This window comes from Podarcis liolepis (assembly GCF_965112155.1).
Source record: "Podarcis liolepis genome assembly, chromosome: 6".
NCBI classification, from domain to species: Eukaryota; Metazoa; Chordata; class Lepidosauria; order Squamata; family Lacertidae; genus Podarcis; species Podarcis liolepis.
In genome coordinates, this window is record NC_139559.1 from 22,614,140 (window position 1) to 22,640,431 (window position 26,292).

Consider the following 26,292-nt stretch of genomic DNA (forward strand, 5'->3'; position numbering starts at 1 on the left):
CCGCCAGTTCCATGTAGTCCATCACCTTCATCTGCCATTCTTCCAGGGTGGGTAGATCTTGCGTCTTCCAATACTTTGCAATAAGTATTCTTGCTGCTGTTGTGGCATACATAAAGAAAGTTCTGTCCTTCTTTGGCACCATTTGGCCGACCATGCCCAGGAGAAAGGCTTCTGGTTTCTTCAGAAAGGTATATTTAAATACCCTTTTCAGTTCATTATAAATCATCTCCCAGAAAGCCTTAATCCTTGGGCACGTCCACCAAAGGTGAAAGAATGTACCTTCAGTTTCCTTATATTTCCAACATTTATTATCGGGCAAATGGTAGATTTTTGCAAGCTTGACTGGTGTCATGTACCACCTGTATATCATTTTCATAATATTCTCTCTTAAGGCATTGCATGCCGTAAACTTCATACCTGTGGTCCATAACTGTTCCCAGTCAGCCATCATTATGTTATGTCCAACATCTTGTGCCCATTTAATCATAGCAGATTTCACCGTTTCATCCTGTGTATTCCATTTCAACAGCAAGTTATACATCTTTGACAAAATCTTAGTTTTGGGTTCTAACAGTTCTGTTTCTAATTTTGATTTTTCCACCTGGAAGCCAATTTTCTTGTCCAAATTTTATGCCTCCATTATCTGATAATAATGAAGCCAGTCTCGCACTTTGTTTTTTAATTTCTCAAAACTCTGAAATTTCGGTCTATCTCCCTCTTGTTCCAAAATTTCCCAATATTTCAGCCATCTGACCCCCATATTAAGCTTTTTCTGAGCTTTCGCTTCCATCGGTGACAGCCACCTTGGAGTTTTGTTTTCCAATAAGTCCTTATATCTTATCCAGACATTAAACAATGCTTTCCTGACAATATGGTTTTTAAATGCTTTATGTGCTTTGACCTTGTCGTACCACAAATATGCATGCCATCCAAATACATTATTAAAACCTTCTAAATCCAAAATGTCTGCGTTTTCCAGAAGTAGCCATTATTTCAACCAGCAAAAAGCTGCTGATTCATAATAAAGTTTAAGGTCTGGCAGGGCAAATCCACCTCTTTCCTTTGCATCTGTTAATATCACGATTTCTGTTCTCACCCTGAAGCAAAGTTCTTAACCTGAAGCACTATTTCTGGGTTAGCGGAGTCTGTAACCTGAAGTGTATGTAACCTGAGGTACCACTGTATTCCATAACCACTGCATTCATCAAACACAGTTAAGACTCTCTCCTGTAAGCATGTCTTGCAAAGTATGTTTGTGTGTGTATCTGAGAGTCCTTCTTTTAAAAACCACAAAGTACTCCCACAACAATCAATCTGGATCTCGCCAGTTTTTCCCCTCCCATCAAATATCTTCTATAGCTCAGCTGGTAGAGCACAGGGCTCTTATTCTCATGGTTCTGGGTTCGAGCCCCACACTGAGCAAAAAAAAATATCCCTGCATTGTCAGGGGTTGGACTAAATTGCCCTTGTGGTCCTTTCCAGTTCTACCATTCTACGATTCCCTGCCACAGCGAATGCAGGTGAGCACAGCACCAGAACTTCGCTCAGATGGGGGCCGAGATGCTTCCCTCTCCTCAGCTGAGCATTTCAAGGATGTTTTGATACCCCTCCAGCCGGAAATGCATCAGGCCTCCCTCAAAGGTGTCTGCCTTTGCCTAAGCAGGCAGGCAGGCTTCAACTTTCCTTCTGGGGTGATTCGGCGTTCTGGGAGGAAAGATGCAGTCTTTCCTCCCAGGTGAAGGCAAGTAGGCGGCAGTCAAGCGCACAGAGCCCGAGAAGCATGTTCTCCATGCATCTAGCTGCCAATATATTGCAGCTCCCTGGCTGCCGCCATCACAGCGCAGGCAGGCAGGGAGAAGGAAGTGCACTGAGCTGGCAGCAGCTGGGGAGCCATAATGTATTGGCAGCTCAAAAAGTCTGAAACCGGTTAGCGTGATGTGAATGCCATACCGGTTACAGACAATGAAACGGAGGATTGCCCAGCTCTACTAAACAGCATTTTTATGTTATGCTCTTCAGGCCTCTGGGTTACTTCTAAGCCTGCCATTAGGGTGTCAGTCATTCAGTATTTTGGGATGAGCCTAAAAGCGAATTTAAATCCATCCTATAGAAAGAAGTAAGACTATACTGCAGGGGTCAGCAAACTTACCGTGCCTCGGGCCAGTGTCTCCAGCGCTGATTGCATGGCAGGCCGGAGGAGCGTGTGCCCATACACGTGCAGACATGCTATTTCTAGCGCACTTCTAGGTCAGAGGAGCACCGGAAATAGCTTGTACACATGTGCACGGGCCTCCTCCAACCCAGATGTGCACCGGAAAGAACACTTGTGCATGCGCAAATAACGCTTGTGCACGCGCACAAGCTATTCCCGGTGCTCCTCCAACTCGGAAGTGGGCAGCCACACAGCGCAGCACTGGTAAGAGTAGGCGGTGGCAGCGGGTGGCGGGGGTTGCTGCGGGCCTGATAAACGAGTCCCTTGGGCCTTATCCGGCCCGCAGACCTTAGTTTGGGGACCCCTACTATACTGTATGAGAATTGTACGCATTTGCAGCCCTGCTTCAATTTGTGACGTGCATTTGGCACCCTCTGCTGGACAAATGTTTTAAGTGAACTAACTGGAACAGATTACAGCTGGCGTTGCCACCTATGATGCTCTCCAGACAGGGCTGAATCAACTACCATCATACCTCGGGCTGCAAATGCTGTGGGTTGCGCATTTTTGGGTTGCGGACCACACCAAACCTGGAAGTACCGGAACAGGTTTCGGCGCTCGTGCATGCGCAGAAGCACAAAATGACATCACACTCATGCGCAGAAGCACCGAATTGCATCACGTGCGCTGCAGGTTGCCTCCCACACAGATCACGTTCGCAACCCGAGCTATGACTGTATGAAACTAAGGTAGGATTGCCATATTTCAAAAAGTGAAAATCCGGACACAAAAGTTGTTGAGATTTTTTTCCTTTTTTTGGAGGGGGGAAATTGTTGAGCTGCTGCTTCTTTTTTTTGGGGGGGGGGCAAAATCTACACTTACAAGTGTAGACATTTCCCCAGACATTTTATGCAATTTCCGCCCATACACTGTTTCCGGCAGCCAAATACCGTCTATGTCCAGGAAATTCCGGATGCACAGCAGCCTTATCTAAGGAAGCTTAAGCTCCAGGGCCCCTAATCCACTGTCCACATCACTTAACAAAATCAAACTGATTATTTTTGGGTTGTATATAATTCAACAACCCCGATGTTTGAGAGTCAGTAGCACAGATGTTGTAAAGGTGGAATGTCACGGTAAGTTGGCTGTTCTGCTAAAGAGCGCTTAAATTCTTTATGTATATTGTCTCTAGAAAATGACATCGCAGGAAAGCTCTCATATGATGAAACTGTACTTGAATATGTTGCTAGGAAAAACCAGAAAAAGAGTATTTTGTAAAATGTGCTTCATGTAATATGAGATAATCCAATACAATCTGAAATGTAGTAGTTAATTGAAAAAATAAATTGTGGTGGCATGACATGGGACAGCCCCACTGAAGATAACAGTGGCTACTCAAACCTTGTTGCTGGTTGCGAAGGGGGCCCCTATAACAGTTCAAGCTTCAGGGCATGGGCGTTGCCAAGGGGGTCAAGTACTGTAAATAAATAAATAAAAATACTTAACTAATTGAGGTTCTGCCCCCCACCCCAACATAAATCCTGGCTACGCCCATGCTTCAGGGACCCAAAATTGTAGGTCTGCCACTGACTGCAGATGTTTCACACCACAATCTGATGGGCCAGATGTTCTGGAGTTGTGGTCCAAAACAACTGGGTTGGAGAAGAATGCTTTAAGCGGTAATGAAAACAAGCACTGAGCCTTATTGTAACAAGAGAAGCTTCCTTTTGCCTAACACCTATTGAGTCCAAGCATATTGCATGATTACATTAAAAGCCTTAGGTCATGTTTCAAAGCCCTGCCGCAGAATCTGGACAACATATCCAACTCTGCCCTTAAATTAACTTTTTTAAGGTGCGAAGTACGTACAAAGACGAGCAAACACACTAAAAGTGCCCTGGAGCAGTCTTTCCTGAATTGCCCTTTGGCCAGTTTCTTTTCTGCAAATAAAATAAAATAAAATAAAATAAAATAAAATAAAATAAAATAAAATAAAATAAAATAAAATAAAATAAAATAAAATAAAATAAAATAAAATAAAATAAAATAAAATAAAATAAAATAAAATAAAATAAAATAAAATAAAATAAAATAAAATAAAATAAAATAAAATAAAATAAAATAAAATAAAATAAAATAAAATAAAATAAAATAAAATAAAATAAAATAAAATAAAATAAAATAAAATAAAATAAAATAAAATAAAATAAAATAAAATAAAATAAAATAAAATAAAATAAAATAATAAAATATAGATAGATAGACAGATAGATAGATAGATAGATAGCAGGGTCATTTCAAAGCACTTGCGATCCTTTAAAAAAAAAAAGGACAAAACCCTACCTCTTCTTTAACTCTACCTTATTAGAGCTTAGATTCCCGTCCTTTCCTCTACCCTCCCTGACCCTGCGCAAGGTGGATTCTAAGCCCTGACATACATCGGGAACCGGAATTACGGCTCCGAACCAACAGACTGCGGCCCTTTTATCCGCAACTACGCCGCCTTCCAGGAATTCTGCGCATGCCCAGTCACACACCTAGTTTACCCCCCCCCCCGCGCGTTCTTAGATTCACTCAGAGCGGGCCGAGGTTTGTGATGTCACTCAAGTGCTTCCGGGTCGCGAGCGGGTTTTCTTCCTGGAAAGTGTCCCTTCAGTTTCCAGTGGAGCTGGAGCTGCGGTGAGAGGACGGGGAGACCGGAGGGCGGGAGGGAAGGAGGTGTCGGCGTCTGCTTTCCGGCTGCCCCTTCTGAGGTGGGAGCCCGGGGAGGCCTGGCGGGCGGTGGCCGGGCTGCAGCCGAGGACTTGGGCTGCCTCCTGGACGTCGTTTCGGCAAAAGCCGCGCGCGGTTTCCCAGGGAACTGGAGGCTTCCAAAGGTTACTCGTGAGGAGGGAGAGTTTTTCTTCCCTCGGGTGGGAGCGGGGAAAAGGCGGCCCTGCGAAACTGGCAGGCGATTCAAGACGAGTAATTAGCCCGGATCCAGCCAATTACCTGGGTCACGTTCGTTAGTTCCATTGAAACATATGGGCATAGCTGCCAACTTTTCCCTTTTCTTGCGAGGAATCCTATTCGGAATAAGGGATTTTCCAAGAAATCCCAACTTTAATGAAGTGGCAGACAAAAATGTTTGAATACATAGAATTGGCGAAATTGACTTTATAAGATTCGGAACCAAAGTTCAAAAAGGATTGGAGTAAATTTGTTGAATGTATACGGAGTAATTGTAAGAATTTAAAAACTGTAGCAGGGTTAATGTAAATCTTGTGATGTGGATGGAGTGTAAATAAGAAACTGTAAGAAAAGATTTGAGACATGAAAACCGTTGAAGGGATGGAAGGAAGTCCAGCCGCAATAAGGCGCAGGGTAAATAAGAAGACATACAAATTTTTGAATGTAAGAGTATTTATTTTATTTGTTGTTGTTACAAAAAAGCAATAAAAAGTATTTGGAGGGGGGAAATGGAATAAGGGATTTTCCCTTTAAAAAAGGGAAACGTTGACAGCTATGCATATGGGGCTTGGGAGTCGCTCTTCGCTTTATTTTGCTTTCAGTGGGGTCAGGTGGCTGGCATGGCCTGGATCCAGCCTGCTTTGTACGAAATTTCAAGGAGAGATGTGCTTTCAGAGAAGGTGACGGTGGGCATGCTGTACATCTAGTGCCAGATTTACGTACAAGCTAAACAAGCTATAGCTTAGGGCCCCACTCTCTTGGGGGTGGGGCAAAAAAATAAAGGGGAAAAAACCTGGATGTACATTTCCAAAATAGAAGATAAAAAACAAATAAAATAAAACCTACATACAGCAACCTATTAGGTCCATAAATTACCATATAGCATATATTCAACACAAAAAAGTGACAATTTGTTGTTGACAAAGGACAGCTGGACATATAAAGAGCCCCATTACCTTCAGTAGCTTAGGGCCTCATCAAACCTAAATCCGGCCCTGGTCTGGATCTAGTCAGATGTGTACGAAATTGGGAGGAGTGATGTGCTTTCAAAGAAAGTGGCGGTGGATATGCCATGCATCTAAAGCAGCAACACCTACCCACTCCAAGAAAAAGAACATCAGGGGCTGTAGTTTTTTACCCCTCAGAGAGCTACAGTTCCCAGATTCTTTAAGGTGCAAGTGCTTTAGATATACGCGGCCCCCACCCTGTCAGCTCATAACCTTAGGTTGACAAGTTTTAACACTTCACATTATCAAGGAATAGTTACAGCTTTGGTCCCCAGCACAATAACAATAGATTTGTCCATAAATTTTGGCATGATACTCATAGGTAGCCATTGGATACTGCTCTTAAATAGCACATGTTTTCCTTTTCTCTCCTGCATCAGGGATGTTTGGTTTAATGTGTTGTCTGAACCCAGGCTCATATTTTGTCTTGCTCCAGATGAACCTTGAGAAGAATGCTGTTGTGCTGTGCTCAGCTCTTTCTTGTGGGTTTCCCATAGGCATCTGGTCGGTTACTGTGAAAACAGGAGTAGATGGCCTCATCCAGCAGGCTCTTCTTGTGTTCTTACAAATTGTAAACCAAGAACAAGATTACAGCTCATCCTTTGTCTGAATGAGACAAACTATGAGCTTAGGTTCCTATAACATGCTTAACCCTCAGCAGTAAAAGACTCGAGGCCACAATCTCCTTTCCAAGAGTTCACACGCTCAAGTGTTTGCATTAAGCGATAGTTTGGCTTACCATTCCTGCAAATTGAGTTCTGCATCACTTTCAGAATATTGCAGCTCTTAGTGGAAAAGCACCCTTCCCCTTGAAGTTGAAATGAAATCTTATATGCCAATTTAAGTGGTAGGTGATATCTAACAGTATCTTGTCATAAGCAATGTGCAGTTATACTAGGGTAGGTGGAGCTATTCCTGTACAAACATTTCTCTGAATCAGAGCTGACTAAAGAATATTTCAGAGTGATTTTTAAGCCCAAATAGAACCAATAATTAGGTGTTTTATTTTGGAATTCTTAAGACTTACATGGAAGACTAGGTAGATGCTTCTGACCACTTTTCCTAGATGCTGTTTGTTCATAGTATTGTGTTGTTGTTTTTTATCTTCCTTGCAGATTTTCCCACTAACCAATGTCAGGAAATGGTGATGGCACCATTCCAAGTCCCTCTGTGGGATCTCTGTCAGAGATTGAGGTCCTGCCAGATCAGCCAAAGTATGTGTGCTCATTGTCCGCTGAGCTTGTCGCCAAGGCACGTGAAGAGCTGCAGGAAAAACCTGAGTGGCGGCTTCGAGATGTTCAAGCCCTCAGAGACATGGTGTGCAAAGACTATCCTAACCTGGGAACATGTTTAGATGACGCTTTCTTGCTCAGGTTCCTTAGAGCCCGGAAGTTTGATTATGATCGGGCACTTCAGCTTCTTGTGAACTATCACTGCTGTAGGAGAAGTTGGCCTGAAGTTTTTACTAACCTGAAACCATCTGCTATAAAGCCTGCCTTAGAGTCTGGTTTTGTCACTGTGCTTTCTCACTTAGATACTGAAGGACGCCATGTTGTTTGCATTCGCCCAGGTATTTTTTTAAATACTTCTTCTCCCCCTTTGGTTAACTGTTTAGGATTGCTTCTTGTGTCTTGCTACCAAAATCTATTTTAAAAAAAGATACAAATATTTCATTTGATGCTGATGCTTTCTTTCCCCTATTACTAATAGTACTGCATCGCCCAGTAAAATGCTGTTAATGACTTGAGAACTGTATCATTAATTCCTGTACTTCAGGGAGTTCAGTTTTCAAAACACATTTTTTAATCTGTAATTTCTGTATGAGGAGATGGGATGTTGTTGTTGTTATTTGTTGTACTTATATAATTTCTAGAGGACTAAAATCCTACATTTCCTTTTGTTCCTTCCTGGCTTTCCATAAATATTTACTTTTTCTTCTTGTTACCACCAGTCTTTTAAAGTAACACTTTAAATTGTTACTTAAATCTGAATTGTACATAGGAGACAGAATATGTTTTCAATGCTAATATAGTATGTTGTAACATATTATATGAGCTAACAAAATAAACATCCTCAGTACATACATATAGTATTTTCAGGCATATATCATTGAGGAAATCACCAAAAATATTTCAAATTACAGTTGTGAGCTAAAACACTGGTGCAGACATATCTTTGAAAGAAACTCGATTTTGAGTAGGCCTGCCTTAAACAGACCATAAAGGAGTATGATACAGTGGTACCCCGCAAGACGAATGCCTCGCAAGACAGAAAACCCGCAAGACGAAAGGGTTTTCTGTTTTGGAGGCGCTTCGCAAGACGAATTTCCCTATGGGCTTGCTTCGCAAGACGAAAGCCCATAGGGAAATCTCCGGGGACCTCTTTTAAATGCTGGTGGTGGGGACCAAAGCCTTTCCCCCCCCTCCGGCCTTCAGAAGAGGTCCAGGAAGGCCGGCGGGGGCCGAAAGGCTTTGCTCCCCACCGCCAGCATTTTAAAAGCAGTCCGGGATAGCAGGGAAGCGCTTCCCGCTATCGCGGACGGCTTTTGAAGGCAGGCGGGGGGGGGGAGCAAAGACTTTCGCCCCCCGCCCGCCTTCAGAAGAGGTCCAGCAAAAAGTCTTTGCTCCCCCCTGCCTGCCTTCCCGGGAGAGCGGAGAAAGGCAGCGCGTTTCTCCGCTGTCCCGGACGGCTTTTGAAGGCAGGCGGGGGGGCAAAGACTTTCGCCCCCCGCCCGCCTTCAGAAGAGGTCCAGGACCTCTTCTGAAGGCGGGCGGGGGGCAAAAGTCTTTGTCCCCCCGCCTGCCTTCCCAGGGGCTTTTACATCACCCCGGACAGCGGAGAAGTCCTCCGCTGTCCCGGGGTTTTTTAAAATGCTGGGGGTGGGAAGAAAAGCCCTTGTCCCCCCCCCCCCAGCCTTCAGAAGAGGTCGGGGGACAGACTGTCCCCAGACCTGGTCTGAAGGCGGTTTCCATAGGAACGCATTAATTGATTTTCAATGCATTCCTATGGGAAACCGTGCATCGCAAGACGAAAAACTCGCAAGAAGAAAAAACTTGCGGAACGAATTAATTTCGTCTTGCGAGGCACCACTGTATTTTTGATCTCTAATGGAATGGTTTGGACAGTGTACTGTTGAAGAAAGTAACTGGGATTTATTTGTCCCTGATTGGTTAATCTACTGCTCTTATGTTCTGGGTCCAATTCATTGACGTAGGAGAAAAGATGTGGTGACGACAGTTTTATGGATTGAGGCTGACAATTTGGCCTCTTAGTAGTTTAAACCTCCAGTCATCTTGTCCTGACCTTTGGCCAACACCATGCATGGTGACAGCCCAGAGAGAAAAAACCAGGCAAGCAATTTTAGAACTCCCTGCCTGTTGAGATCAAACAGGTGCCTTCACTGTGCTCTTTTGGGTGCCTGCAAAAAAACGTTGTTTAGATAAACCTAGCCAGTTGAAATAATTTTAATCTGTTTAAGTATTTTAACTTTTGTGTGTTTTAAATTATGGTTGTGAATTGTTCTTGATTTTATTGTTTTATCTTTTTGTAAACTGTTTTGAGGTGTTTTTTTTTTGTTTTTTACACACTAGCCGTGTATGAATTTTATGAAATAAATAAGTGATATAAATAATAAAATGTACTGTTGGTTTATTCAACTTTGCAACTTATCATCTCTGTCTTATAACCATAGACAGATGGATCCCAAGTAACTACCCAATTACTGAAAATATTCGTGCCATATACTTAACATTAGAAAAGCTCATTCAGTCTGAAGAGACCCAGGTGAATGGAATTGTTATCCTTGCAGACTACAAAGGAGTCAGCCTATCTAAGGCATCTCATTTTGGTCCCTTTATAGGCAAAAAAGTGATTGGAATTCTTCAGGTAGGATCTGAATCTATAAACGGAAAAAATAATTATATAACCAACAAATATTAAAAACCATTTCACTTGACACAGCTGCTTTTGGAATTGGGTGGGTTTCAACAAAAGAGTGGAATATCTTTGTGAGCATAGTTTATCTTTGAAACAGTCTTCATTTTCAATTGAAAGAAACCTGGATTTTAATTATAAGAGATCCTTATGAAGGTTTGTGTAATCGGTATCTTCTCTTAAAATATTATATTTCACCTTTGATAAGACGTGTGTGTACTTTAAAGCGTTACCTTGTGGTGTCCTCTCAAGGAAGAATGAACAGCACACATCTGTGCTTTAATCTTCACAAATATATATAAAAATAAAAAAATAGAATCTTCACAAATGTGCATGCTGCCTACAGATCTTTTGTAAGGAGCTATTTTTGTTCCATTGTGAGTTCATACATCAGTAAATTAAATGTGTGTTTTTGAAAACTGATAAAAGCTATTCATAAAGTAACCAGTATTTATTTATAAACCTGACTGGTATTGTTTTTTTTTGTTTTGTTTTGTTTTTAGGATGGCTTTCCTATTAGAATAAAAGCTGTCAATATTATAAATGAACCTCGAATATTCAAGGGCATTTTTGCCATCATCAAACCCTTTCTGAAAGAGAAAATAGCAAATCGGGTAAGTGGCTATTTTTATTTATTCATTCATTTAAAGCATTTTAATCTTGCTTGTCAGCTGAAAATGCTGCCAGAGCAGCTTACATAACATCAGTAAACACAAGACAACCCTTGCCCCAAAGGCTTACAGTCCAAAAGACACAACAAAAGTAGCTAATATTGCAGACAGGCTGTTGTTCATTCATAGAGGTCAGACTAGCAAGTTGCATATATCTGTAGTGTAATTGTGACCAATGAAATTCTACTGGCATAGCTGGAAGGGGCCTCCTCTTATCTTCTCCCACCTTGCACAGCTTACAATGGCAGAGGAGTAGTGGCTGTTGCAACCAGGTGGGTAAAGGTAAAGGTACCCCTGACTGTTAGGTCCAGTCGTGGACGACTCTGGGGTTACGCGCTCATCTTGCTCTATAGGCTGAGGGAACCAGCATTTATCCACAGACAGCTTCCAGGTCATGTGGCCAGCATGACTAAGCCACTTCTGGCAAAACAGAGCAGCGCACGGAAACAAAATTTACCTTCTCACCAGAGCAGTACCTATTTATCTACTTGCACTTTGACGGGCTTTCGAACTGCTAGGTGGGCAGGAACACGGACCAAACAACGGGAGCTCAATGTGGTAAATTTGTTTCCTGCCATTCACCAGCAGGCCCCAGGGTGGGTCACAATTTAATATTAGGATCAGCCTGGTCTCTTGTTGCCACAGTTGTTTGGATACACAATGTGAATTATACTCTGAATTTCTTGAAATTGAGGTATCACATTATTATTTCAAGAATACTGTATCAGAGTGTTACATTATTATTTCAAGAATACTGTATCAGTGTTGTTGAAACTTCTGGGTTTTTCTTTTTCAGTTTTTTCTTCATGGGTCAGACCTGAGCTCTCTTCACCACAACCTTCCACCATGGATCCTACCTGAAGAATATGGGGGCACTGCAGGGAAACTGGATATCTCTGCCTGGAATGAGCTGCTGCTGGCCTCAGAAGATGACTTCCTGTATGATGCTTCTCTTCTGGCTCCCTCCACTGACTCTTCTCCTCTCGACCCATTATTGACTGGGGAGATTGATGAGAAGCAATGTGATGACTCTTTGCGAAGCTTGAAAACGCAACTCTATTCCTGCTATTAACATAGCAGTTAAAGCTTCCAAAAGGTCACCTTCCTGTTTACAAAGGGATTACGAACTCTGCCTCGTTCTTAGGTAGACTGTAGCCTAGGGGTAGAGACAGCTGAGGGAGGCACTTTACATTGGAACCAAAGCAAATTAAAAAGGGGAAGCCATGGAGCAAGGTGAAGTTCTACCGCAATCCAGGAGAAGGGTGCAGTTTTGAGGCACCGTAAACGTTGTGGTTTCTTGACCCTTTGCAAACAGCAGCATCTCCTAAGATTAAACTTATGTGACTTAAGGAACGTTGCTAACGCCAAGGTTTTAAGCACAATTATTTGGAAGTAAGTTGCTCTGAAATTAATGAGACCTGCTTCCAAATGAGCAAGTTTAGGGTCAAAGTGCTAGACTTTCTCAGGCTGAAAAGAGCTAAAATGGCCAACAGTTTTGACAAAGCGGAAGCGTCATAATGCATTATACAGTCCTGACGTTCCCTAGAGAAGTAAGAAATAATATTGGTTGTGTGATATAATGGTAGCTGTTTTACGGCAGGCTAGTTTCTAGGAGTAAATGTCGGGCTGCCATTCTGATACACTTTGGTTTGACATGCTCTGATTATCGCTATCGTTATTTCCACATATAAGCATATTCTCTTCTCTTGTAGGGGGTGTGTTGCCACTGAGATGCAAACCTTAGACTTGAATCTTGCAGACAGGGTTTGCAAATGCAGTGGGTATCCCTAAAACCACTGAAATCAATGAAAGCACATGTTCACTCTGCCTAATAGAAAGCATTAAAGAATCTGTACACCGTTTTTATGCCCATACTTGAATTTGTACCAGGACCAACTGAAAGGGACAGGTAATTCTGCTTATTAGCTTAGCTGCCAGTTAATACCCTGCCTTAGTTATAGAATTCTATTACCATAGGTCTTGGGGGGTGTAATACAGAAACTGTCATAGTTGTAGATGTCTGTCCAGCAAAGCAAGGATGCTTGTTTAGATGTGTTTATTTCTGAGTCTCTGTAAACCAAATGGACAGGGTATTTTACAAGCACAATTTCTGTTTTGTAAATGTAACTATTTTCCGTTCAGTGTGTGTGTGTGTGGAGGGGGGGATGTTATCAGTTGGACCTCAGTGCTAAATTGGCTTCCTTTTACAAAGGTCACTTTCCGCCATTCTTCATGGTTGTCCTTGTTAATGTGCATTAGTGCTTTATGTCTTCCTTTTATTCGTGGCTTATCTCACGTGTTTGGTCTTGGAGTTATGTACGCAACTTCCTCTTCTTTCATAGTCTCTGAGTTGTAGATTAACCTAGATATTTGTGACATCCAGCACTTCAGACTGAAACCTTTGTGGAGATTGAATTGACTGTTTCATGTTTAGAGGGAAGCAGGTCAACACTTATTACCACCTCATCTTTTAGCACTTTCAACTAGATGGTTGGAGCTATTTGCGGAGGCTTTTACTTAGTGCCAACTACAGACCAGAAACTGGTGCTTATTGTAAATATGAGATAAGGTTTTCAGCTGGTGGACTTTTTGTATTGTCAGTGCCAAACTTGTATTTCCCCTCACATTAAAAAAAAAAGCATAACCATCTGCCTCTGTATTGCCAAAAGGTGAAGCAATTTTGTGTGCTTGAACTAGAGGCCCCATTGATTATACTATGTGGTATGTTATCAAAATAGGCCATCATAGGCATTTGAAACAGGTTTTATTGTTATTACTCAGCTTTTTACAAGTGTTCTGAAATGGATATACTAGGTGTAAATATTTCTTCTGGCAGTCACAGGTAGCTCCTGTGCATGTAAGAAGTGTGAAAACACACGATACTGAATGATGAAGTTCATTATTGTGCAGAAAAAGATCTAAGCTCATCTTTTAATTTAAACTGTCCCTCTAAGTTTGGGGCAAATTAAACAGCTAGCATAGTGTTACAGAAGTTAAAGTTCAGGTATTATGTTTATACTAATGCACTAATTTTTCAAGTAGAGATATTAGCAGCTAATATATCTAATGTATCCTCGACCTTTATTTAAGAAATTACTTGGTCGTATTGAAACAGTACCAGGCCTTAAGAAAGAGACATTGGTAACCTACCACAACTGTCAAATTGCCTTTAAGTCTAACGGAAAATGAAAGATACTTGAATTTATACAGTGGGCTTGACAGGCACTATTAAAATTTTTGTGGTTTTTTCCAGAATAGTAGTTGAGGTGCTTTATTTCTACTGTTCCGTCAGTCAGTTTTGGCATTTTGCTAAGTAAATTGTTTCAGTATTTGTTTTGCCTTTTGCTGTATGTAGAAGTCAGGTGTTTGGTTACAGTATACACCTGTGAGAATTTATTTTTATATTGCATTTTATAAAAGGAATAGTTTAATTGTAACTTTATGCATGAGTGGATATTAAACCATCTACCTTAAGACAGCCTCATTATTTCAAGACAATATTTGCTTCCTTGTTAAGTCCATTTTAAATTCCAAGTGTATCAGTAAATACAATTAACACAATGGGATTTGACTGCCTTCTGAAGCCATCAAGGTATGTGAAAGGGTGGGGATTGGATTAATTTTTTAAAAAGCAGCTCAGGGAGAGAACGATCTTCCATTCTGTGGTGCTCATTATCCCAATTTCCAGACATGAATTGATTTCTCTGAACTGTGGTTTGAAAAGATATACAGGATTTTTCATACCTCTGCCCAATATAAAGAGACACTGAACAGGTAATTTTAATCAAACATGTTTATAGTGCAAATGCCAAGATTGACAAAACGATGCACTGGCTTTTACTCACATCGCAAATATTAGACAAAAAAGCACTTCAAATTACTTTAATATAATTTAATTAAAGCATAGTAGATACTTGATTTGGAATTAACTGACAAATACTAAAGTTGAGTAGAACTTTTCTATAAAATTGGTCTTCTACAGTGATCCAAAAATTGCTGATTTGAACTTCCCATACTACATAGCATGCTGCTCCATTGAGAAAAACAGATTTTGTATGTTAAAACGCCATTAAGCATGTTTTCTTGAAGTGGAATGTACACCTGCAGTATGGCTTTCACTTCCATATACTGAAGCATTAGAATAACTTTAAAATATATTACTTTAAGCTCAAGCAATTCTTCTTTCAACTCGGTTGTTTACACTACTGGCTTTTTTACGGTATCAAACAGCACAGCTGTAGTAGACTAATGGTAAAGCTAGCTTTCATTTAAACATATCAAAATGTACAGAGCTTAGATTTTTGCATCAAGCATTATACAAGTTAGCAGCTTTCTATTCATCTGTATATGTTGCAGGAGAGATGGCTGGAGCCTTGGCTCCAAGAAGCAATACAGACCATTTGGCTTTCAGCAGAGAGGAACTTCATGTTTCTATGCTTTCAGAGAAATTATCGTTTAATTGAAGTCCCGATTAGGAAGGACAAGAGGTGCCACTAAGGTCCAGAGATAGAGGAGGAGACAAACCCAGCTGGAGGAGATCTTCACCCAGACAGCTGGCCACTTGCTTGTCAGAGTTTTGAATTCGGCATCAGGGCTGTGGAATGAATAAATGGTAAAAATGAATTAAGCTGTAACTTCAAGCCTAATTTATTCATGCAAGAAACTAGGGGTTAGGGTGACTAACAGGAGCACTGTAACCATGTCTACTCAGAAGTAAGTCCCATGAAAGCAACTGTTTCTTCCTGTCAGTGCCTGAGCAGGCTGGCAGTTGACAAGATGTCATGCAGTTTGAAGCATAAGAGAACTACCATATTTTTCGCCCTATAGGACGCACTGTCCCATAAGGCGCATCTAGTTTTTTGGGGGGGAAATAAAGGGGAGGAATTATTTCCCCCCCAGGCACGGGGCTGGGGAAGCCCGAGCTTCCCCAGCCCCCAGAACAGGCAACTCTCCGCAAGCCGTGGGAGCCCAGCCCCAGGCTCCTGCGCCTTGCGGAGAGCTGTGCAAAGCCTGGGCGCGCTGAGCTCAGTGCGCCCAGGCTTCAGCATGCAGGCAACTCTCTTGTGGAGAGCTGCGCGAAGCCTGGAGAGCGACCCCTCTCACTCTCCAGGCTTCAGCGAAAGCCTGCATTCGCCCCATAGGACGCACACACATTTCCCCTTCATTTTTGGAGGGGGGAAAGTGTGTCCTATAGGGCGAAAAATACGGTATCTAGCTTAATGAGTTAATAGTCAGAGCTGGAATATTACAGTGGCTTAACAGGAAAAACAAAAAGAGATTCAGCTGTATGACATATATCATACAGACTGAAGCAGGTACTATGCCACTACCTTTATTTCAAACTTAATTTGGCTATGCGCATATCTATTGTACACTGAGGAATTCTAGAGACAGTGATAATTCTTTTAATTCCAACAATCAGCAAGGCTGGGAAACGAGACTACTAATATACTTCATTAGATACTTAAAAAGGGCTCAGATACACCAAGTACCTATCCTACTTTATAGAGGTTCAAGTCCTACAATTTTGAGACACAACTAGAAGCAGCAAATTAAAGCACACGTTATGAGCTGGAAGCTTCTGGCTTTACTCACAGGGTGACTTTAGGTAAGCCACACACACATGGAAGTAACTGACTTTCATTATAAAGCTGTCGCAAGATTACAGCGAATGCATGTAAAGCTCTCGGCATTAAAGCAGTCAAAGAATACTATTATTCAGTAATTGTGGAAGATCAGATAGTTTCCCTTGCATCTCTAGGCAAGGCTGAGAAAGACAATCTGAAAGCCTGGCAAGATGCTACCAGTCAGTGTGCACAGTACTGAGCAACATGGACTAATGTCCAACTTGGTATAAGGCAGATTCCTAGGTTCCCATTTTTTAAGAAAGTAAATTTAAAAATAGTAGTTAATATTTGAGATGATTAAGATAAGCTCACTGTACTTGTCAGCAACAAAATTATACTATCTGATTAAATCTCCACTAGGCTATTCTTACCTGTACCAATTAGTAAGAGTCATCATGATATACAGGGAGGCAAGGAACAGCATGAAGTGGAAGAAGGCATAACTGTACTGGACACCATCCTTTTCATTATCTGGGACCCGGCGAATTTCTCCATCTTCTACATCGCTACCAGTTCCAGTAGTATCATCCAAAATGACGCTGTCACTTGTCGACAGAGTCAGTTTGCTCACTTGACTGTTGTTGGAAGATCGGATACTGCAAAACAGTTCAAGGAAGAGGGTGTTAAATGTGGCCCGCTGGAATGCGGAGTTAACCAGGGCTATCAACTGTCTGGCTCCGAAGCGCCCTCTCCGATTGCATGGAGCCCGGACAGCCCCGTGGTTTTCTTCGGAGCTGAGGGCGATGAAACAATCGCTGAGACGGCTAGAGCGTCGGTGGCAGAAAACTCACTCCGAATCTGACCGGACACAGGTTAGAGCTCAACGTCGAGCCTACCAAGTGGCGATAGCGACGGCGAAGAAGACTTTCTTCACTGCCTCTATTGCATCTGCAGAAAATAGTAGCAGGAGACTCTTTCAGGTGGTCCGCAATTTAACGGAACCACCTTTACCACCGGGGCCTTGTAAAGACCCCAAGATCTCCTGCAACGATTTTGCAAAGTTTTTTGCAGATAAAATCACTCATATTCGGAAGGAGCTAGACACCACCGTGGGAGCAGGGCTGGGGCGGGAGAGTGCTAGAGCCCTGTCTGGTCAAGTTGCATGGAATCAATTTCAATCCGTAACCCACGAGGATGTGGACAGGCTGCTTGGACGCGTGAAACCAACCACCTGTCTCCTTGATCCTTGCCCATCCTGGCTAATAAAAGCAAGCTGGGAAGGGCTGGGCGATGGGCTCTGCGGGGTGGTGAATGCTTCCCTCTGTGAGGGAACATTCCCAGATCCGCTGAAAGAGGCGGTCATTAAACCGCTTCTTAAAAAACCATCTTTAGACCCGGCCAGTATGGCCAACTATCGCCCAGTCTCAAATCTTCCATTCTTGGGCAAGGTGATTGAGCGTGTGGTTGCTGAACAACTCCAGGCACGCCTGGAGGATGCGGACCATTTGGATCCCTTCCAATCAGGGTTCAGGCCTCATCATGGGACTGAAACTGCCTTGGTCGCACTGGTTGATGATCTCCGGCGAGCTAGGGACAAAGGTGAGAGTTGTTTCCTAGTTCTGCTGGATCTCTCAGCGGCCTTTGATACAATCGACCATAACATCCTTCTGGACCGTCTAGAGGGGTTGGGAGCTGGGGGCACTGTTATACAGTGGTTTCGCTCCTTCCTCCTGGGCTGTGTTCAGAAAGTGGTGGTGGGGGATGAGTGTTCAGACCCTTGGGCCCTCACTTGTGGGGTGCCTCAGGGTTCCGTCCTCTCCCCCATGCTTTTTAACATCTATATGAAGCCGCTGGGGGAGGGGGTTTGGACTGGGTGTCCATCAATATGCAGATGATACCCAGCTCTACCTTTCTTTCAAATCAGAACCAGTGAAGGCGGTGAAGGTCCTGTGTGAGTGCCTGGAGGCGGTTGGAGGATGGATGGCGGCTAATGGATTGAAGTTGAATCCTGACAAGACAGAAGTACTGTTTTTGGGGGACAGGGAGCGGGCTGGTGTGGAGGACTCCCTGGTCCTGAATAGGGTAACTGTGCCCCTGAAGGACCAGGTGCGTAGCCTGGGAGTCATTTTGGACTCACAGCTGTCCATGGAGGCGCAGGTCAATTCTGTATCCAGGGCAGCTGTCTACCAACTCCACCTGGTACGCAGGCTGAGACCCTACCTGCCCGCAGACTGTCTGGCCAGAGTGGTGCATGCTCTAGTTATCTCCCGCTTGGACTACTGCAATGCGCTCTACGTGGGGCTACCTTTGAAGGTGACTCGGAAACTACAGCTAATCCAGAATGCGGCAGCTAGACTGGTGACTGGGGGCGGCCGCCGAGACCACATAACACCGGTCTTGAAAGACCTACATTGGCTCCCAGTACGTTTCCGAGCACAATTCAAAGTGCTGGTGTTGACCTTTAAAGCCCTAAACGGCTTCGGCCCAGTATACCTGAAGGAGCGTCTCCACCCCCATCGTTCTGCCCGGACACTGAGGTCCAGCGCCGAGGGCCTTCTGGCGGTTCCCTCATTGCGAGAAGCGAAGCTACAGGGAACCAGGCAGAGGGCCTTTTCGGTGGTGGCGCCCGCCCTGTGGAATGCCCTCCCATCGGATGTCAAGGTGATGGACAACTACCTGACATTCAGAAGACATCTTAAGGCGGCCCTATTCAGGGAAGCTTTTAATGTATGATATTTTAGTGTTTTTTTGTTTCTGCGGAAGCCGCCCAGAGTGGCTGGGGAAACCCAGCCAGATGGGCGGGGTACAAATAATAAATTATTATTATTATTATTATTATTATTATTATTATTAGAAAGTTGAAATCTACCAGAAAATAGTTTAGCCTTATTCAAAGTGCCCAAGAACACCTGAGTCTATAAGTATGTAATGCAATTCTACCACAGATGCTAAGTAGACCTGGCTACGTAAGCTGCTTGGAAACGAGACCGCTGGAAAACATATAATCTGCTTTCAACTCTGGGAGGAGGAATGAATTACAAGTGTCAAAAATACATTGAAAATCCTTAGAAGGGGTGGGAAAACTATGGCCCTTTAGAAATGGATGGACTACAACTCCCAACTTTCTTGACCACCAGCCATACTGGGAAGAGATAAAAATTCATGGAATTCCATTACAGTTGAAGTCTAGCTTAAATACTTTATTAATGGCATAAGATGCCCTACTGCTCCAACAATTTGATGAAATGCGCCTAACTGTTTGTTCAGTTAATGTTTCCCTTGATTCAAAACACAGCAGCTACCTGTTCATTACGCCTAAACCTAAGATGCGATTCTCAAGAATTTCCCTGAAGTTTTGAAACTACAGAGATCAAATGTTACCTGGAATACAAGAGACAAAGTACGAAGACTGTAAGTCCAACAACGCTCTGTGCATCCCACCACTGCAGCTTTTGTGGTCCAGGTGTAGGAACAACAGGTACAATAGCAGTTACATTTGCTGGGATGGAAGTAGGAGCAGCTATCTGGCTGATGATGTTCAGAAGACTTGGGTTACAGATGCGTTCTGGAAAATAAATTCCACAGATTTATAAAATAGTGCTCACTCTCAGGAGAGTTTATAGCCTAGTATTATACCCAGAATCTCTTTGCCTGTCATACTGAAAATGCTCTACAAAAGACTTCCTTCTAAGGAATTCAATCTAATTCTTTCCCCCATCATGAACTCACAAAGGATATATGATTTCCAGATGTGAGGTAGCCGGACAAGAGATTATTTGTTGCCTTCATACTTAACCAAACTGTGCATCTCTTAGAAGCCTGCAGGATTCCAATTCCTAATACACTCAAAGATTCAGTATATTTTTATTTCTTCGCAACTGTCTCCAGTACCATTATTGTTTTGAAGGCACAATTATCTGCACTTATGAAAGCTTACCAGGCTCATTGGACATGGCTGACCAAGTCAGGTACATCGTGTAGAGAGTAATGATAGAAGACTGGAGAAGGCCAGAACGAGGCTGGTGTTCCTGTTTGAGACAAGCAAATTTTATATAACTGAACTGTACCTGAACCATGTAGATTGCTTTTTTGTTTAACTCCATGTTGGTTAGCCTTGACTGGAAAGATTTCACTTTCACTACAATTTAAGGCTTCTGTACAGAGGGGAATATGAAGCATAAGTAGAGGCACAAGAACTACTTGGGGAACTGATGCTTTTCTCATTCCACCCCTACCCACATATATTATTTCATGTATTTTAATACAGCCTCCAGACTCTTCTTTCAATATCCAAATCTGTTTCTTGCAAGCAACTCTTCTATAAATGACTATACAATCTTGCTAGTTGTGTTCCCCAGCCCTCGCATAAAATGTCTGCTGTCATATTGCGTCTCAATGCAGTCAGCTAAACATTAGGTCAGCCTAAGCTATATCCCACACAATAATCCCAATGCATAATTCATCATACCTGGACTTTTGGAAGGACTGATGTGATTGACACAGCAATGCAGACAAGCATATTAAAACTGATGAAAAACTTGTTCTCAGTACAGGCATCAGGTTTTGTGTAGAAGACATAGAAGAGCACAACAGCAATAAAGGACAGGGTGTAGAAAAGGCCAGTACATGCCAACAGAGCTAAAGAAAAAGCACATTTCAACATTCAATTGTTAAATTACAATGCAGTTTTTCAAAAGATTATCAGAACACCTATTAAGACTCTGTTTCAAATAGGAAAATATTATCCCTCTCATCCATGGGAAATACTAACATTCCGCAGGGCTTGCATAATATAACACCACAAATTAGTTATAAAGCATTTTCTTATATTATATGGCTGCCTTCGCAACTTTTTACTAATAAACACATTTAATATTCAAAAGTGCTATACAATCACACCAACATCTCATGTATTTTCTCCATAATGAAAGAAGAGCAACTACCTGGTTTGCTCAGAGGCAGGCAAGACATTGGCAAAGTTAAGATTTAAATGACATATCCTTCATTCCGAATGTCACAACTTCTTATGCAACACCCAATACACACCTTGCTACAGTGATAGCATTTAAGCAACAATGTTTAGCAGATGTTGGTGGATCCCATTTTTTTCACTAGGCACGAACTTGTTTTATCAACAATGCCGACACGCTGGCCAATAAACACAGAGTTTCATACTAAACATCTTGCCTCTTGCTGATTTTTGCTACTCACTAGTTAAACGGCACTTACCAGCATACCAGCATTTTGAGTTTCCTTCTTCCATTCGTTCAACCCAGGATTCATTCCAGGAGTGCGCAAAATCAACAAGCAGTACCAGCTGGATTAAAATGAAGCAGAAGGCGCCACAAGTGCCAATAGCAAACAATGCTAGAAAGAAAAGGAGAATGTTATAATCAACCTCTTAACTTTTGACGACCTCTGGCTAAATATATTTAAAGGAAGTTATAGAGCCTTTGGGTGGAATTCAGCATCTTGCTATGATGGATGTCTTCTCCCCACAAGCATTTCAACTTGCCAGACAGAACCATCCCCACTTTCTGTCCTCTGTACACTATTCTTGGTGTTCTCCTGACCCCCCTCCGAGTCAATTTTGGGTAACAGGGCCACACAGGGCAAAAGGAGGAAAGTCCTGTTGTGTAAACTTCGGCTTATAGAGCTCATTAGGTGAATCCAGCCCTTTATCTGCTAAGCGAGTGGGCAAACGTATATGCTCCTAAAAACTTTTGCATTTAATAAGCTCCAGCTCTTCATGAACCCAATTCTTTTAAAAAGAACAGTTCAGTAAAATACGAGCTGTCACCATAGTTGTGACTACTCTAAGGAATTCATATGTCACCCCCCCCCCCCGAGGAATGAGCACAACTGAATCAACGCTTAATAAGACACTTTATTGAATACCAAATGCTTCACTTAATAGCAACAGCTAAGGGAAATTCTATTTCCTCATCCATCAATGCTTGCCTGTTGTGAAAGGTCCTTCTGGAATGTAAAATGCTCCAACCATGATGCCAACAATGGCAGCTATTTTGAAGAACCAAAACCTGTTTTTTAAAAAAGCAGAACACTGATTAGAATAATTTCTCTTAAGCTAACAAAGTCAAGCACCTTTAAGGGTTGTGCCAAAGTATTATAAAGATAGGTGGTCACGTATATGCCTGCAGTTACTTGGGTTGCAATCTTAATCTCACTTAGCTAAAAGGAAGCCCCATGTCTACTTCAAGCGATTCATGACATATTGTCTTTTTAGATACTGTATGTTTCACCTGCTCCTGGTAAATAACCCCCTGGTGATCCCTTCCTAGAGACCCTAACCTAGGGGTGAGAACATGGTCCCAGATCTCCACCAAGGCCTGCCTGCCGGATCCATCTCACAGGAGAATGGGGAAGCACCCAGGAGCCAAGGACTGATGAGTCCCAAATGGAAGTGTTAGGTTAACACCTCAAAGGTAAGCCCCATCAAAGCTGCCCACTTAATGCCTAGTATCCAGTGGACATAAAGCCCACTCTGTCCCACAAATGCTAGAATATATTTAACTGGACTTTGCTGTTAGTCTATGAGTATCTTTTTTTTAAAGTAGAATCTAGGGGTTATACCTCTATTTCGCCTCACGGGGGCACTAGCTCCCACTCAGTAAAACACGAACATATTCACTTGGCCATTTTCTATGCTTATGAGTTTAATACTCTGGGCAGAGGAAAGAAGAGACCAGTCCACATTCCCAACCTACCCATTATGTACAGAAGCCCTTGGATCTTTACTTGATTTCACTTGTATCATGATTAGTGAGAAGAGAAAGAAAAACACCGCCATGGCAAAACTGACTCGGTAGACTGCTCTGTATCCAACCAATTCTTCACAGTGAACCACCTTATCACAAAATCCAGGCACCTGAAAGAAGAGAGCAACAAATCCCAAGATTTTTCTCAGCTGAAGCAGACCTTGAAGGCACCTTACAAAATAATAACAACACACCATTTTACTGAACTTTCGGCATATGCTTCCATTGCTCAACAAGATTTGAAATGCTGATGAAAAATGAAAGCTGATGTTCTCTTTGCACTACCAAATGGGTGGCCCACTTTATAGTATTTTGGGGCTTCATAAAGCCCACAAACTATACTTAAATCACCCTGTGTTATGGCAGACAGACTAGAAGTTTCATAACCCCTCAGGAGGTTGTGGACTCTCCTTCATTGAAGGTTTTAAAGCAGAGGTTGGATGTCCATCAGTCATGGATGCTTTAGTTGGGATTCCTGCATTGCAAGGTGTCGGACTAGGTGACCATTCCAACTCGTATGATTTTAATGCAGTGACATAACACAAACTCATCTTTAATTGAACAGAATAAAGTAGGATCAGCTGAAGGCCCCAGGGCCCCAACCACCAACATGCAAAAGAGGTACACACCTAAGCAGGGAAAGACTACTATTGCAGCAAACCAGAGAATCCTAGTGAAATAGCATTTGAAGAGAGATTGCATAAGGCGGCTAACTGAAGCTTAGCAAAATAAATCTGAAGATCTTCAGCTTATACATGGAACATTCTTCCAATATTAGCTGAGATAGGACACTGGAATATGAGTCCAGTCAAACAATCCACTTGCCCTTCCCTTCTTACAGCAAGAGTCTAATGAAAATACTATCTTCTCTTATTTCAGTCTCTGTTGCATGCCATATGATATGTAGGTGAATCTGTGCACCGTGACTTGTGTTACAAACACAGTCACAAAAAGTCTCAGTACCTTTTTCAGCTGCATTTCCATTCCTGGTGCCAGCATGATACAAGCAACAACAGTACTTAGTAGAAGCAAGAAGGCATAAATAAGCCGAGTCACCGTAGAGTTCTTGCTGTTGGGACAACAGCGACACAGCAAACATGATGCACCGCTGCACAGACATGGTATCTGTAGAATGGAAATGAAAATAAGTGTTAACTCTTACATACAAAGTACATACTGTGTATAGAGTCACATGAATCTAAAAGGTAAAGGACCCCTGGACAGTTAAGCCCAGTTAAAGGCGACTATGGGGTTGTGGCCCTCATCTTGCTTTCAGGCCCAGGGAGCCAGTGTTTGACCACAGCTTTCCGGGTCATTTGGCTAGCATGACGAAACCACTTCTGGCGCAACGGAAATGCCACTTACCTTCCCACCACAGTGGTACCTATTTATATACTTGCACTGGAGTGCTTTCAAACTGCTAGGTTGGCAGGAGCTGGGGCAGAGCAAAGGTAGCTCACCCTGTCATGGGGATTTGAACTGCCGACTTTCCGATCCGCAAGTCCAAGAGGTTTGGTGGTTTAGACCACAGAGCCACCTGCATCCCACTAAATCTATCAATCTATCTCTACCATGAATCTATCACCATCTTATAAACAAGTATAGTTAGTTTTTAGAAAGAGAAAGAGTATATGGTTTAGCACTATGTCCAAATTGTGTGCAGTGGTGCCCTGCAAGACAAATGCCTCGCAAGACGAAAAACTCGCTAGACGAAAGGGTTTTTCGGTTTTGCGTTGCTTCGCTAGACGAATTTCCCTATGGGCTTGCTTCGCAAGACGAAAACGTCTTGCGCTTTTTTCTTAAAGCCGCTTGAAGAGGCGCAGTTGCGACAGACCGTGCTTCGCAAGACGAAAAACATCGCAAGACGAAAAGACTCGCGGAACGAATTATTTTTGTCTTGCGAGGCACCACTGTACGTAAAATAATCATAAACCACAATATGTTCCTTAATGGCTGACATATTTTCAGAATGGTTTGTGCTATTTCTCTACAGATAAACCACTCTCTAAATTTAAAATGGCTTTTCAAACTGTAGGTTTGTCAGATAGCGTTGTAGTTGGGGAACCAGACAGAGCTAAAAAATGGTGCCATTTGCTGCTGACCCCATCTGCACACTGGATCAAGGAGCACCCCTAACTAGATGATTTGTAGAAAAATCTTAGAGCCATACAAAAATAAAATTGAAATATATTAAAATATTCTATAACAAGTCATATATCTGGGAAGTCACAAGAAAATAAAGAAAACTCAAACTGGTTCATCCACAAACAAGCGCTTTAAGCCTCGTGTTTCATAAAAAGAGCAGTCAATCTCTGGCAGCCTTTTTGGCTGATTTAAGAGGAAAAAAGCAACTGCAAGTTCCAATTTAAATTGTTGATTATAGTTTATCCATCTTGTTTTATTCTTGAATGTGCTGCTTAACGTATATTTTATTGCTAATTCTACTCCTAGTGGAAAGCTGGCTGGAAATAAGCAAAGGCAGACCAGTGAACCATGCAGATACACTATGGGTTGCTACCTGAACAGATGAGTGCCTTCGTCTTACAGCAGCTTTTGAGTTAACTTATTTCTAGTGGCATGTTATCAGTTCTCACAGGTACATTGGAATATCCCAGCAGCCACTTTAAGAATCAATGAAGTGGATGCTGTAAAACTATTGTACTGCATGTTTATTGTTAGTTGCACATGCCCACGACTCATGCCTCAGGTTCATGCACACACACACACACACACTCCATTTACTCATGCCTGAAAACAAAGGAACACAATACCTTGCACATATGCACATAACTCTCTCTTGATAGGGACTAACTCCAAACTACTACTGGAAAAAGAAAAATAGGCAACTCAAACTGGTGGTGGCGAGGGTAACTCATTTCTACACTACTCTGAGAGGTCATGGAAACGCTGAGGAATATCTCCGAACAACTTTCTGTTCTTTCAAGTGCATGGAACTGCTTTGCAAATGGATGCCATCATTTCAGTGAATTATGAAACATTTGATAACTTGGCAGCACAAAAAAGCTTACTTTTATGTAATAAAAAGTCTTAATATTTGGATGCACTTTGAAGGGAGTTATAGCTGCTAATGTTAAGCTTCATGCCCTCTCTGATGACAAGAAATATGAAATCATCCCTTGTTCAATTGGCTATGACAGCTCTCCCTTATTTAAATAGATGTTGCCTATTTAACATCACTTAATCTGAATTAAGCTTGCTTATTCTAAATGCCTC

General features: G+C 42.3%; 2 protein-coding genes across 5 annotated transcripts; one reads left to right on the forward strand and one right to left on the reverse strand.

The window, feature by feature from the left end:
• Positions 1-4,687: 4,687 nt before the first annotated feature.
• On the forward strand, positions 4,688-14,190 carry LOC310709071 (alpha-tocopherol transfer protein-like). 4 transcript variants are annotated; one of them, XM_083508235.1, is made up of 5 exons: positions 4,688-4,831; positions 7,224-7,678; positions 9,800-9,993; positions 10,545-10,655; positions 11,509-14,190. In XM_083508235.1, exons 2-5 carry the CDS (start codon positions 7,240-7,242, stop codon positions 11,782-11,784), a joined length of 1,020 nt encoding a protein of 339 aa, XP_083364361.1. In that variant the 5' UTR covers positions 4,688-4,831; positions 7,224-7,239; the 3' UTR covers positions 11,785-14,190. The 4 variants fall into 4 exon arrangements, with proteins under 4 accessions (XP_083364361.1, XP_083364363.1, XP_083364362.1 ...); XM_083508237.1 differs by having other exon boundaries at positions 4,804-4,905; XM_083508236.1 differs by lacking the exon at positions 4,688-4,831 and adding an exon at positions 4,989-5,545.
• Positions 14,191-14,490: 300 nt separating this feature from the next.
• Positions 14,491-25,965, reverse strand: LOC310709044 (serine incorporator 3-like). The gene is made up of 10 exons (XM_083508163.1): positions 25,830-25,965; positions 24,022-24,183; positions 23,008-23,168; positions 22,241-22,320; positions 21,509-21,646; positions 20,748-20,917; positions 20,217-20,307; positions 19,661-19,844; positions 16,711-16,935; positions 14,491-15,306 (listed from the first exon to the last, which is right to left on the reverse strand). The coding sequence occupies exons 1-10, from the start codon at positions 25,836-25,838 to the stop codon at positions 15,168-15,170; spliced, it is 1,359 nt and encodes a 452-aa protein (XP_083364289.1). The 5' UTR covers positions 25,839-25,965; the 3' UTR covers positions 14,491-15,167.
• Between the last annotated feature and the right edge of the window lie 327 nt (positions 25,966-26,292).

Excerpts from the sequence above, each read along its gene's own strand:
- LOC310709071 (XM_083508235.1), top strand. The coding sequence starts at position 7,240 with ATGTCAGGAAATGGTGATGGCACCATTCCAAGTCCCTCTGTGGGATCT. Across the intron at positions 7,679-9,799 it reads TGTTGTTTGCATTCGCCCAG|ACAGATGGATCCCAAGTAAC; the intron begins GTATTTTTTTAA and ends TTATAACCATAG. Across the intron at positions 10,656-11,508 it reads AAGAGAAAATAGCAAATCGG|TTTTTTCTTCATGGGTCAGA; the intron begins GTAAGTGGCTAT and ends TTTCTTTTTCAG.
- LOC310709044 (XM_083508163.1), bottom strand. Across the intron at positions 21,647-22,240 it reads AGAAGGACCTTTCACAACAG|CATTGTTTGCTATTGGCACT; the intron begins GCAAGCATTGAT and ends TTTTCTTTCTAG. Across the intron at positions 20,918-21,508 it reads CTCAAAATGCTGGTATGCTG|CTCTGTTGGCATGTACTGGC; the intron begins GTAAGTGCCGTT and ends CTTTTTCTTTAG.